General features: G+C 45.3%; 1 protein-coding gene across 1 annotated transcript in view; it reads right to left on the bottom strand.

Moving 5' to 3' along the window:
- Positions 1-14575, bottom strand: part of TSPAN7 (tetraspanin 7) — a 98650-nt gene extending 84075 nt beyond the window's left edge. The window contains exon 1 of the mRNA XM_069784936.1: positions 14364-14575. Within this exon, the coding sequence (XP_069641037.1) occupies positions 14364-14444 (81 nt within the window). The 5' untranslated portion in view covers positions 14445-14575. The remainder of the gene's footprint in view (positions 1-14363) is intronic.
- Between the last annotated feature and the right edge of the window lie 341 nt (positions 14576-14916).

Here is a 14916-nt window from a genome sequence, read left to right as displayed (position 1 = left end):
TGCTGGCGCCTTGACAAACATCCAACACAATACAGTACGCAACGCAAGTTGTAATTTCAGTGGTTGTGGCTAAGCCTTAGCCACCTTTGCAGAATCAAAGATTTACCTCCACAGACTGTTTAAGATCACAGCTTTCTTCATCCACGCCTCTTCCCTGCCCCCTTAGAGATGTGCCTACTGCTACAGATGAAAACCAAGCTGGAATGTGGAGGATGCTGCCAGCCCAGCATTAAGAAAAGACAGCCCCAAAACAGGAGCTCTGCAAGGCAGCAACTTTCTGACACATCCCCCTCTCTTCTTTGGCCTTTTGCCCATCATGGTACCTAAGCATTTTAGTGCAGGAGCAAAGCTAGCAGGGGAAAAACCAGTCCGAAATGTCTACGACTAATTCTGGTTTTCCTCCTTCAGTTTTGCATTAGTTACTACATTTTAAGGCCATCCTGTGGCACAGCATACATGGAAGCAAGGTTATATAAAGGAGCTGGCTGCTCTCTTCTGTATACTTTCTCACACAGTACTTTTGATTACAGGATAAGCCAAAAAAAAAAAAAAAGAAGAAAACCAGCAAGCACAGCGATTTTATCCAAGAAGGAGTATAATTGCAGTATTATTGATATAGCCCAACACGAACCACAGACGTTAATTTTCAAGTGTGCCAAGACTTGGAATAAAGAATACCAAAAATCAGATTTCCACAATTCCAGTGCCAGCTGTGCTCCCTCCTGGAAAACATTCATGATGCAATCCAAAACACATATGTAGATAACGCTGGCTTCTACCCCTATGATCCTTCCTGTCCTCGCTACCATGGGCCATCTGTTACTGCTTAGCAGGCAGCCCCACTAGATACTAGATTGGTAGTACTTACATGAAAAGGATGAAATAAACTGCCAGCAAAAATGGCATTTAAGAGGTCTTTCCTAAGCAACTCGTAATTTTCCATTTGAAAAGTGTAATTTAAACTGCTCCAAATAGGTGATAAAAGATACCAAAGCATGAACTAAGCCACAGGCCAGTCTCTGTCTCTAGATGATTACCGCTTATGGAGGAGGAGAAGTGGGAAACAGAAATCATGCTGTAGCCTACCTGAAAATTCTCTTTTTTAGGTAGCAAGGTCCAGGAATGCCAGAGAAATTAATGACCTTTTGTTGAGTCCCTGCTGAGCCCTGTCCCCTCTTGTTCACCAGACCACACAAGAGGATAAGAACAAACCAGTGACTGCTCTAAACTATTCTGCTCTGCTCTCAGCCTGAATGGCTGAGCAATAGCCATTACAAGAGACGTTAGGATAACACTGCACAGGGTCCATCAGAAGAAAACCAGCCTGCCGTTCACCCAAACCCACTCAGCTTCAAGATGCATACTAGGATGAATGGTCACTTCTTTCCATGAGCTGTCCCCGCCTACACCCACCAAACAACAAAATACACCTTAATCTATGGCTAGTGAAAAACCTTAATTTAACTCTGACACAAAACCAAGGGCAGCCAGCATTAACTTCTTCAGCAAGGGCCTCGCTGGGGTGTGGGAGAAAGCACAGACCTACAGAATAGGCTCTCAGCATGAACAAACTCCGTTCTTGAAGAAATCCCCAAACTAAATGCTTCCTCCAAGCAATAAGTTAGCTGAAACCCTTATCCTCACAACCTGTTCTAGCCTTAAATGGCAGCTTGGGAAGCCCACCCTGTCCTTCCCAGCACAACTCAGCCTCAGCCCCAGTAGGTGCTACCGCACTTTTCCTGGGCTAAAAGCAGACTCCTGAGAGCTGCCATCCCCACGCAGACTGTACTTTGTAAATGTCCCGTTAAATTTTAGCAAAGAAAACTGCTAATAAGTCTTTGCAGCTGTCATAGCACCCACTGCACTAGTAAATCAGAGAGAAATCCTTCTTTAGCTAAGAAATCAGTCCAATTCCTAGGAACACTTGACAATCTCACTCAGAAAATCTGGCAGAATGCACAAATCACAAAATTCTGCATACCGGTCTTTAACCAGAGCTCCATGTTAGCAAAATCCTTCTCCACATCTTCATGTCTGCAGTAGGGTAAAAGGAAGCAAACTAGCTTGTTCTGGATGTCAACATTTAAATTTGATCCTACTTGCCACACTTGGTACATACCATGGAGATGATAACAGATTACTGACACTTAGCATGAAGAGGATGAGGACATTCTTAAATAGGCACACCGAGTTTCCTTCCTTTGGGGTAAGCGTGTCAACACGCTTGCTCCCCAGCCAAATGATCTTTCAAAATAGAGGTGGATATCCATTTACAGAAATGTGCACTTATTTCCTTGAAGGAATGCTATCCCCCCTATGCCCTGCATGAGGGGAAATTTTTTTTTTTTTTTCCCTGCAAAAGAGCTTGCCTGATCTATGAAGTCAGGAAAGTTGCCTGGGTCACTCCCAGCGGTGGAAGCCCACTCACCTGGGGGCCTGCTATCATGCACCAGCAGTTCTATCTCCCAAGACAGTGGGCAACCTGAAATGCTTTTTCCAGTGTGTTGCGTATGCAGCTTCAGAATAAAGAAGCGTCACGGTCTACCAATTTCATAGTTCAGATACAGCCAGCTGCTCCATCCAATAATCTCTTTCCACAAGCAGAATTCATTAGACTTCTCAGAAATATTTCCATACTCTACAAGCTACCTTAACAGCAGGTAAAATGCAATTTTTATTTCAGCTTGCTATTCCTGCAATTGAAGTAAGACGTCAAACTGAGTGCTACAGTGTAATAATTATTACAGTCAGGGACTTAAAATAACTGATTCACAGCTGTGCCAAATTTGACCAAACTGTTCCTTAGACATATCGCTTGACTTGCACCAGTGTCTCCATCTATAAAATGGGCATGCCAACTACTATTTTTTAAGGACTACCACCGGTAAATAAATCTGAAGATTCAGTTTTCCCATAAGTAATTACACAATGCTTCTTAAGAACAACAGTATTTGAAGAACAGAGAAAACATAATACACAACTGTCAATGTTGTAAAAAAACCCACCTTATCAACATACAGGGACCAGCCAGGCTCTGTTTTTTTCTGAGTTTAATCCAAACAACGTGCACTCTGCCATGTCCTCTGATGCTGGCCATAATACTCAGCATTTATTCATCCACCAGCTGACTCAACGTGTGATCTCGCAGTACACTATCTCATCAACGCATCTACAGAACCAGTCTTTTGCTCTCACATTCTTTAGTTTAGGCTTTGTTTTTATAGAAGCTGCAAAATTTAAAACACTATTCTGCCTCTTTTGGGGTCCTTCTAAGCATCAGTGGAACCACCACGCTGGAGGAGTACACATCTTCTTGTGAAATCACGTTGTGCTGCAAAATCAAAGGGCAACCAAAGCAGGTCTAGAGACAGGAGGCAGAACTTAACACGTCTTCTGTCTTCACAGAGGAAGGAAAAAAAGGTTTATCCTGCTGAGATATCCAGCACCAGAATGAGTGATAAACCCTCCCAATCCCAACTCTATTGGAATTCTGTGGGATCCAAGCCAGAATAATCTTCTGTTTCACCAAACCTGAATACTAAGCACGGGTGAGTTTCAAAAAAAATCAGCTGACTGCATAAGACAGTCTGGTCATACATGGTTCCCACTGATTTTAAGCAGAGCAAGATGACTTTGCAAGACATTTTATACATTTCATATGGACAAAGCTCAGCCCACCCACATGGCCTCATCAACCTCAGCTGATTTAATTCTTCTTAAAATGTCTTTTTTTATCATAACCTTTTGCTTACCAGGATTGCACTAACATATGATATAGAGCAAATACGCTTTCAAAAGGCAAATGTTCCTGCCATGCAGAGTCAGGCTTGGGTGCACAACTCATCGGCTGGTGAACGGTGCTAGAAGAAAAACTGGTTTACTGTCTGTTTCCCACTGATGAGGTGGCTCTTATTTTTGTATCATTAATAGCTTGACTGATTGCCTCAGAGGAAAGACTTAGCATGAAATTCTTCTCGGTATCCTTCAGATTTAGAGGTCTGCCATCTTACATATTTTACATATTTGATGCTGCTGGAAAAAATAGGAAGTCATTTTGGTCTAACACCTGGCATGAAACTGCAAAGCCAAGCCCTTCGTGAAATTAAAAGAATAAATCAGCTAAGTGGTTGTGGCTTGGTTATATTCTTGATCATGTGAGGATTGCACTGCTCTAGGAAACAGCCAGCTCCTTGCTTTAATACTGGATATTCTTCAGGGTACAAGGATTAATCCTGTTTGGTCTCCTGGCAATCTGAGGTCAGCGAGCGAGGGGGGAGGGAACACTTTAAATCTGATACTTCTGTTAAAAAATAGCTATGGTGCAGCACGCTCAGGTTTCTGTACGACAGGGACCGGGTTTGTTTTGTGTTAAAGAGCACCCCTTTCTCTGCATAAGTATTACATGCATATCATGCCAGCTCACAGAAACTGAGGCAACTTTTCCATATCATTTTGAACAATTTCACTAGCTGAAAACTCTCTCTCCCACAGATGTACCTATTTTAAGTACAACCATCCTTCACGCCAGAAAGCAACTAGCTGTTGCTTACAAAACACAAAACTCCTGGAAGTGGGAGGTTTTATTTTTGTTGCTGGTTTCAGTTGAAAATAACGCAACTGCTGGATGAAATACTCAGTTTATTACCACGCTGGTTGGTCCAGCACATCTCCTGCAGCTTGTAATTTCACAGCCGGTGAGCGCAGCGGGATGGTCCACCCTACGACTGTCCGCCCCAGGGCAGACCCTGGCAGTGCTCTCACCCCGGCCGGGCAGCTGCTGGCTGACCCCCGGCTGCGGCAGGGACCACCTCGGATGGGGCAAGGACCAGTGGTCCTGTCCTGCCTGCTGCTCTGGTGAGCGTGCCCATCAACACGGTCGAGGGTGGGTGAGCTCAGCGCCGCGCAGGGGGACAGAGGGCACGGAGCTGCCCCTTCCATGCTGGGAGGATGCTGAGCGAAAGCATCACTTTGAAGTAGGGAAGCCAAAGGGGGAAGATTTAAAAAGGAGTGGTTTTTCCCTATGAAAGTATTTGCCTACGAAGCCACGAGCAAAGACAACAGTTGCCCCATCCTGCCAGCAAGAGTTTTGCATGAGCACTCTGAAAGCTGCACAAAGATCCTGCACATACTCAGTAAATACAGCAAGGTCTGGCTGCCTCCTAGAAAGGCTGTACGCGTCCCCAGTCTTACCTGCCGTGACAAAAATAAACCTGTAATGCTGTCCTCACAAACTACATTTCTTTTCCTTTTGAAAGGTGTGACCTTCCGTTAGTAAATCCTGATCCAATCCCTTTGCATCATCCCCTGTTTTATGAGAACAAGCAGAATACACTGGGGCTTGGCTTGTATGTTCCAGGAAATAATACTGAAATACTCCTGGCAGCCAGCTCCCTGACATCTTGAGGTCCTGGCTCTTTCTTCAGGAGTTTGTAAACTGCATTTGCACGTGAAAAAAAAACCACTCAAGTCTGCAGGTGATGCATAGATGGTCTGTAAGTCATTCTGGGACAAGAGAGATCAATTTAAGCCTCTAGGTCATTTGACGTGCATAACTTAATTCAGCAGTTTGTCCTGAAGTATACTAGAAAGACAAACTCAGTCCCAGGCAATACACAAGCCGGTCTCAACATTAGCTAGCAACTGCAAACTGGGTCTGCTTCAACTGACTCAAAAGACGCAGCTATACAAAAAAGCAGCTCTAACGTAGTATCAATGACCTGTAAACCAAGAGGAAGTTAAAAAAAAAAATCTCTAAATGTGCAATAATAGTAGCTGCCGGTTCCCTATAAGACATTATTTTACAGGTAAATTGAATGACGCTCTGCCTGCAATCAGTGCATGCCGCAGAACAGTAAGTCCTACATCCAGCACAAGGCAGCTGCACCAGTAAAAATGATCCCAGTAATGAGATGCAGCCATCAGGGAGAGTGTCAAGGTACTGAGAATAACCTATCTGTTTTTCTGTTTCCTCTTTGTTTTCAAAGGGAAACAGAAGTGATACACATTTAATTATGTTAATATTCCAAGCCTAATTAAAGCCAGTTAGATGCTAAGTACTATTTGAAGCAAACACATACAGGAGGGTTGAGTTTCCATCTTTTCTTCTGTTAATACATACCTGGAAAGTGTCCTCTCTTTTATCTTAACCTGTTCTTGCAAGAATAAAAGCCACAACTTTCCTGACAAGTTTTCTGGTGTTTTGACTGTCTTTTGATGCAGGGGTGGCAACAGCAGACTGCATCCGTGCAGACTGCATGGGGTTGCAGCCCCCCAGCTTCCCACCTCTGCTACAGACTTTCAACTCTGGTGGGGCCCCAAGCATCAGATACGACTTTGAAGCCAACACACTTTATAGAGCTTCAAAAGGGCAAGCCTTGGTTCTGCCTAACTGGACTGATTCAACATATGCCATGACACAACCCATGACACCATAAACTGGCCTAAGTTTCCAGTCCAGCAAAAAAAAAGAATGTCGAGGTTACCTGGCATATTCAGGAAATTCTTCTTTCTTTGAAAACTTAATTTTTTTTAGCATTTCCTAAAATTATTTCCGTCCAAACACTAAATGTTTTTAAAACTTACCAAAGGATTAAATCAGCACGGTCTAGCTGAAACTTCAGTTGCAGGGAATGTACTTAGGTCCTTGCAATCAGAATAATTTCTCGTGTGCTAGGGGTGAGTTGTAAACATACTTTGCTGGTGGCGTTCAGCACAATTTTCTGTTCCCATATACTATATTCTCTGAAGCAGTACCTGTAATCTGGTCAGGAACAAGACCCTGAAGTACTTGTTAGCTTCACCGATAACTACAATCCTGTGGCATCAGCAGGTCTGAGCTGCTTATTTCTGTTCAAAGGCATTAAGGCACTGAGTGGTTATAAGGGTCATACAGCAGGGGCTTCCTTCACTTCCCAGTTTTAGGGAAATGGAAGTGCTCCTCTTCCTATGAAGTTTACAGGGTTTCACCCTCTCCTCTCTTCTTCTCCTTCTCTGCTGCACCACATAAGCACCCCAACCTTTTCCTTAGGTCTGCTCCCAAGATCCACAGATTTTTGCAGATTAAGTCCATCACCTCATTATTCACAGCATCGCATTCTCTTAGCAAATAAATTCTTAAAAAAACCTGCTTGAATATAAAAAAAAGAACATTTCAACCTGATCCATCCAAATCCACATGCAGCCCAAACCAAACGCAACCTTTTCTCAAAGCTCACAGCAATTACCTCCCAGAAAGAAATGGTGACAAGACACAATTTCAGCCTTCTGCCCAGCTCGGACTCCGCAGAGTCCTCCTGCCTTTTGGTGCATCCAGCCTGGTCTCTGGGAGGGGATCACCGCAGGCACCGCACAGCGACCAGCCACCAGCTGGACTCAGCACGGCAATTCAGGGAGATGGGGAAAGCAAGAAACGGAGAGGGAAGGGAGGCTGCTTGCTTCTTTTAAGGATTTTAGCACTATCGCCAGAACCATACAGAAGAAAAAAGAACATCTGGAAAACATCTTGCAAAACACTACATGGAAATTAAAACAAAATTAATATTAACAGCATCGCTTCCATTGTTTTATTACAGCTCCTAAAAATCCTGTGGGCTACTCCCAGAGCTCAAAGAACCAGCTCAGCTATGAAATAACAATAATCCAGTAAGACACGAGCGTGCCACACTTCAGAGTCCCTTCAGTATATGAGAAATTTAAATGCTTCCCTCTCATAACCCAGAACTGTTATAAAGACAGAACATATAAGCCATCTGCCCACCACGGTGAAAGAGAGCTAAGATGGGAAGAGGCTTGCTCTACTGATGTGAAGGACCTATTCTCTGAGAGATGATTAAATGCTAATTAATAGTGATGAGCCTAAAGAAATAACATTATGCAAATGAAGATGGCCTTACAGTAACTGTCATCTGCTCCCTATAGTCACCTCTGGCGTCTTGCATTTTATTCTAAAGATTCAGTCACCTAGGTTTGCAAGACACTGAGGTCAACAGGATTTTCACCCGCAAATTTAGTGGATGCAGAGCAGACTTGGTACTACAGTAAAGCTAGCATCTCTGTAACAAGTATCACAGGACTTAAAAAGCATGTGAAAGATTGAAGGAGATGTTTCTGCAAGCTTAAATGCACAAAAAGCCTTTCTAGATATTCATCTGTTAACTCACTGGCACATAAATCTGTAGGAGAGTTGCAACAACCGAAGAAACAATGATAAAAATCCAGAGACGAAGACAACTAACGGTACCAGGTAATCTAATTTACCTCCCTGACAGCACAGGGAATTGATAAATAGACACATAATCAGACATAAAATCAGATTCTTGGATCCGTTTTAGATTCCCTTGGTTTACCTACAATAATTGCCTCCATTTCCTTGTCGAGCAAGGCTGGTATGAACCAGCATCCAAGAAAAAGGACTCTACTGCCTTTTTGACAGAAAAGTGCTAACAAGGCCTCCCCAGCACCCCTCCCTGGAATTTGTATTTATACTGTTGAGGCCACAAAACAGGTTGCTTAGAGCAGGAGTGACTGCTAAACAGCCGAAGTAGTTACTACACGTACAGCAGTACTCCACCACAGCCCTACCCCATCACCTGTAGAAGAGCAAGGACTTCTGCCACTGCTCGTTCATGAATGCATCCTACGTCTTCCCAAATATAACTGGAACACTTCAAGTCACCCACAATCCCTCTTCACCAGTCCAAACTGACCTGTTAATGTGAAAAAGTTACCACCCCCAAAGTAAAGAACTGTCCAGATACAAACTCCAAGGTCAAGGTGTAGCAGATACCTCGTCAACACATACGCATGGCTACACAAACAGCAAGAAAAGAAGGAGCATTTAACCAACAGCAAAGTCAATTACTCCCTTAAATGAGGTGTACAATGCTAATTTGTACCACACGCACACAATTTTTGGAATGTGAATGGGCATCAGCAATGCAAAAACCACGCTGACTTGCCAGCCCCTCTGCTCCAAATCACGCAAGCTGACTGCACTCGTAAAACCAATTCCCTGCCAAGGAGAAGAACAGCATGAGATCCTCGCGATGTCTGAAGGCACAGCTGACGCCATACGGCAGCTTTCCCCCCGTGCCGTCCCACCCACGGGTGACGCCAGGGGACAGGCAGGAGCTAGCCCCCCACCTCCTCCCAGCACACCTGCGAGAACAGACCCAGCACTTGCTACAGTGCGCAAGTGGAACTCACGGCTTTGTCTTCTCTGTTTACTCACACTTACCCGAGCTGTCATGCTGGCACAGCTCTCCTCCGTTAGCACTGTCATTAAGGGGGCTTTATACCACAGCTGTGATAAAACCAAAAAAAGCCCACCAAAAAAACCCACAAAAGTAAGCCAAGTCGGGGAAGTACCCCAAGAGGGAATTTAAGAAGCTGGCTCTGGAGCTATGTTTTTAAACACCATCTAGCTGCCTTTTTTTTTTTTTTTAATTCGGTTATTTATTTAGCCAACAGAATTCACCTTGGGCTATGCTCACAAGAAAACACCATTATCTTTAATCTTTCATGTATGTCATTATGAGAACAGAATGGGAAACAACTGACTTAAGGAGGCAACTGCGTGAGGTTTATGCCTAAACAACGGAGCACTTCAAATCCATCATGACAGGGATACTGTGCATTTTTGGGGGTGTAATTTTTCTGGATTTCAGGTAACTACGTACAAATAATAAAATTTCTTTCTAAAAGTACAGCAATGATGACTTTGCAGTCAATGGAACCACCAAAAGATAGAGCAGTCTAAGCCACGTGGGAAAGCTAAAACACTTCTCAAGATACTTCCTTTAAAACTGTCTTCTAATAGATATTAACAAAATTGAAAAGAAAAAACATAAGCATGGCAAGTAAGAGATTTTAAAAAGACCAGACACATGCAGAAAACAATGCATAAGCACTGGAAAGAAGTTCTGGGGTGAAACCCAGCAATTTCAGCAACCCAGCTGGACATTCGTAGCAAAGATGATGAATGCCACTAGTAACTCAAAGGGACACGCAAATTTAATCCCATACTATAATGCACGGCTTGAACGGCTGCATTTGAAGATGGGTCAGCAGTTCAGCCATAAATTTGTGTTACAGAGCAGGCCATCACACTTGCTCTTTGTCCCAGGCATTTCCCAGAAACCGGCTTTGTGAGCTCCCGAAATGGTGGGCGAAGGCCACCTCTGCCATGGCGTGAGGACCAGGAGCTGCCCACCCCCAGAGGGGACCCGAGCCCATCGTCCTTCAAGGGGCCATCTTCTGACCTGCGGCCACCAGAGGAACTGGCTAAAAGAAGATTAATGATATGGAAACATGCAATTTCAAGCTGTTTTAAAATCACAGCGCCGGCTGTGGCCTCACAGCCAAGCGACACTTACCTGTCCCACCACACTCCAGTCCACGGCTCTCCTGCCACCTGCTAACCTCCAAGGAGTCATACCAGGATGCACAGATCCGTTTTCCAAGTGATAAAAACTTGGAACGCTAAACTACTACTATTGCAAATAGGCACCTTAGTTCTGATTTCATCACATAGCAAAAGACAAGCCAAGTTCTAAGAACCTAATTTAGTATCCAAAACATCGATCTTGGTCAGAAGATGCCTTTCAGATCAGTGACCCACCTTGGAAAAATATCTGAATGGAAGCTCTACTTATGCGCTTTTATTACATTAATTAACAGCAAGAAAGCCCCATACCAGCAGGACAGCATGCACAAAGCACTCATTTGAGTGCCAAGTGTCTCACAGGGCCTAAAAATCAGAAGCTAACCGCTTTGCTACGGTGCCTGTTTGGGGCAATGACAAGCTTTGCATGGAAGATGAAACCCATTTTCTGCAGCCCTATAACTTTAAGGACCAGGGCATGCACCCTTGAAGCTCCCTCCCAAAACATATTGAGGCAGGCCGTTCATTTGATAACAAAACAGATTTCAAAGCCTACAATGAAATATTAAGTATACATACATTTTAAGACATAAGATCACTTAAGAACTAGATAAATATAAGGTACTGAGGGGTGCTTAAAGGTTTCATTCCCCTATAAAAAAATCACTTTGAATTCTAATGTAAAATTCATCTTCCCTTAAAAACAAGACAGGTTATATCTCGGATTTCTACACAAGCAATTTATGATACCCAAAAGGAAAAAAATAAAAATAGCTAACAGCCAAGCAGTGCTTTTATTGCCTTTTTTTAATCTACTAGTTCCAAAGCAGATGCATTCAGTACAGAATTCTGATTAGGAAAAAAATGGCTGTTGAATTTTTATTACTACGTCCCTTAAGGACCAAAAGCGGTAACCCTAGGCATTTAATGTGTACTATGAATAACAATACATATGAGCACATAAAAAGCTTGTTATCTCTGTTTATGGAATTTTTTTACCATGTTGATACATTTACGGAAAGAAGTTGGGAAGTATGGTGAGGGGGAGGAGAGGAAGCTATCAAAATAACAAATACCATTAAATAAAACCTATTTGGAAAGGAACAAGCTACACAGTATGAAATTTGAATGAACCATGTCTCTTCATTACCGCCCTGCAGCTCCCATGTAGTCAGTGGAGCCTCATTTAATGCTTAGACTAAAAGCCTTCATCTACATGCATCTCAGCCATTGATACAAATGCAATTCATATTTAAGCCTGACAAATAATCATTCATGATAGGAAAGTTCTGCGTACATAAGATTTTCTTCTTTTACAAACAATGTAAACACAGAGAAGTCCTTCTGGATGTTTCAAAACAGCTCACTGGATTCAAAGAAGCATCTTCTTTCCCTGTCCCCCCACATCACAATCCATAACCACCTGGCCAGACACCCGCAGAGTTTCCACCACACACCTCCCTGTCACAGAACCACTTTCCTCCCTGTGTTATACTGCAACTCCATCCCCACAGCTAGAAAAAACCCATACAAACTGCAGCTAAGCAACACAGGGCTCTCGCCTTCAGAAATTAGCTTACAACCTCTCAAAAAACCGTGGGTAAGCTGTCAGAATAAAATTCTGCAAACCAGCCATTTGTGGCACTGGCATGTTTTCCTTCTGGTACTCAGTTAAGTCCAAAAAAAAAATTTTTAAAATAGTTCCTCCTGTTGAATCCTTGCCATATTTTCAGCTCTGAGAATTCACAGGAACTGAATTTGAGTTACACTGACTCTGGAGCAAGCAGCTTGTGAGAGTACTAAGAGCACCCCAGAAAATAACGGAGGGGCGTTGAGACAACTCCACGCATCCCTCAGCTCTCAGACTTGCCTGTAAAAAGAAGATGAGGGTATGGCCAAAGCACACCGTGTTTCTGCTCTACTCAAGGCAATAGGTGCAGCCTTGCTCCTGTTTATACTCCGTGGGTTGATTCAAAGCCCAGAAAGAGGCCAAAAATCTGAGTTAGTTTTTGTTCTTCTGTGCTAAAAGGAAGAACAACTGACAAAGACTCGGGGTCTGTCGTTAACTACTCTGGACCTTTACCAAGCCCTTTGCTGTCTTCTCCCATTGAGATCTGCCTAGGCTTCCCTAGGCTGGTGCCTTGGGAAACCAGATGCAACAGCAAGCGCGATGGAAAAGAAATTCATTCTCTTTTGCTCATGGTTGCAGGATTCTGCCTCCAACCGCTTATTTTCTTCCTCCTTTTCCAGGCTCAAGGAGGAGGACAAACAGACAAACACCCTGACGGCTGTTGGGTGTTAAGTAACTGGAAGAGCAACATTACTGGGCCATGCCTTTGGAGAAGACTGGGACACACGGGAGCCTGACAGGCACAGTTCCGAGGAAAAGCATTTGCACCAGAGCATCCCACCAGCACAGACGCATTGCTGTAGCCCAAACCAGAGCTCAGCTGTGTTATTTACACTGCGAGGTCCCAGCTGTCAACCTGGCCTGGCATCACGACAGCCTACAGCGCAAATGCCCTTAGCCAGCTGCTTGGCTCAATGTACAATTCAGTCTTTTTTAATGAGATTAGCGTTCATCAAATGTGCTAGCTTGATGGGCACGCCAATTTAAGTACTCTGTTTATTCAGGCTACAGCAGATACAGCAGTCACTTTTAAAAAAGATGCAATTTGAAGAGAAACCGTGAATTCACCAGAGCTTCTGCAGTTGCTCATTAATCACAGGAAGAAGAGGGGTTTCTTATAGATCTGTTGAGAACAGAGCACTGGAAAGGATGAATCTTGAAATTGTGGTAAGTGTATAAACTTAGCAACCTACCTCCTTGAGACTAGCGTGCAGGATCTACTTGCCAACAAAAAAACAACAGATGATTCCGGCTTCCTATCCATTTCAGTCATCAGACAGACACATCTGCTGCAGTTACCACCAAAATTGTTAAAAAAGAAGGGGGGTATGTTAAGTGCTGAAGGGGGGGTGTCAATAACGCGGACGTACTGCCGTAAGCATGGATGAGCAAAATGACTTTTGGTCATGCTTCTTTTAAAAAAAAAAAAAGCCTATAAAGTTGAAATGGTTAAAGTCGTGCGTTCACTATAAAGATGTAAAAGGCTGCCATGAATAAGCAATTCTTTTTTTAAGCAGAATGATGAAAATTTGAGTTAGTCCGTTTCACGGGCACTTCTCACAGCATAAAGCTATTAAAACGATAAGACACCGCCAGCTTCCCTTGCTAGGGAGCGACAAATTCGCTTCGCCGTATTGTATCAATGATGTGCAGATTACGGTCTCTAACAGCACACAGTGGGGCCGTTCTCCGACGTTGTCACCGTGTACCATTAAAAGGTCTTTAATCTGCAGATCGCCGCCACAATGCGCTGCTCACGCCAGCGATGTGCTGAGTAACAGGCCAGCGCGATGCGAAAACCTCCAGCCTCCGGGGTCGCCTCAAAAAAACCCGGCTTCCCCCCCGCCTCCCCAAGTCAGTCAATCACCGCAACTCCATTAATGCATCTGGGTCATAAAAAATGGTTTACGGGAGCCGGAGCCGGGTTACGAAACGCAGCGCGGTGGATCGAGGGGCAGGCGGTGGGGGGTCAGCACCCGCTGAGACCAGGTAAGAGCCCGCCCGGGTACCGGGGGGGGGGGTCGCGGTGGATAACGGAGGCGGCCACGGCGGCAGGCAGGGGGGGAGAGACCCCTGCAACTTTGCCCCGCGGGGGCTCGGGGGTATTTCGTTTAAAAAAAAAAAAAAAAAAAAAAAAAATTATTTCATATATACGTGTGTGTATGCTGCGTCCCCGCACGGCACATCGGTGACATCCCGGTGGGGGCCGCGCTGTGGAGCCCCTCACCGGCGGCCGCCGACAGCCCCGGGCAGGTGGGGGTCCACGGCCACCGCGAGTGGGGGGGTGAGGGTGGGTGCCGGGCCCCTGCCCGTCCATGGGTGGGTGTCGGAGCCGCGCCGCGCCGCACTCACCCAGAAGACGAAGGAGTAGATGATGAGGAGGGTTTTCAGACACGTTATCACGGGTTTGGTCTCCATTCTCCTCGATGCCATAATACTGAGATCCCGGCTGCAGGCTGGGCGCGGGAGGAGGAGGAGGAGGAGGAGGAGGAGGAGGAGGAGAAGGGAGGGAGGGAAGGGAGGAGGGAGGGGAGGCGGGGGGAGGTGAGCTCAGCGCCGGGCTCGCCCCGCCGCGCCGCTCGCCTCAGCCGCGGCCTCGGCCTCGGCCCGGCTTCACCCAACCGCGCCGCCTGCTGCTGCCGCCCGCCCGCCCCGCCGCCAGGGAGCGCTGCCCGCGGGGCGCCGCTGAGGGGAGCGGGGCGGAGGCGCGCGGGTGTTAATGGCGGGCTCCCGTCAGCCCCGCGGAACGGGCTGGAACTTCGTCCGTCTCGGGGGGCGTGGGGAAGAGGTTGAGATTTCTGAGATCGTCACACACACACACACAAACAGGCACACCCCACACACCCCCCAGCCCCTCTCCGGCTGCCCCTCATTCCTGTGGAGACGGTCACAGGCATTACTTGGC

The sequence above is a fragment of the Haliaeetus albicilla genome, chromosome 6 (genome assembly GCF_947461875.1).
Source record: "Haliaeetus albicilla chromosome 6, bHalAlb1.1, whole genome shotgun sequence".
NCBI classification, from domain to species: Eukaryota; Metazoa; Chordata; class Aves; order Accipitriformes; family Accipitridae; genus Haliaeetus; species Haliaeetus albicilla.
Note: the sequence above shows the minus strand (reverse complement) of the source record. Positions and strands in the feature narration are given on the sequence as shown.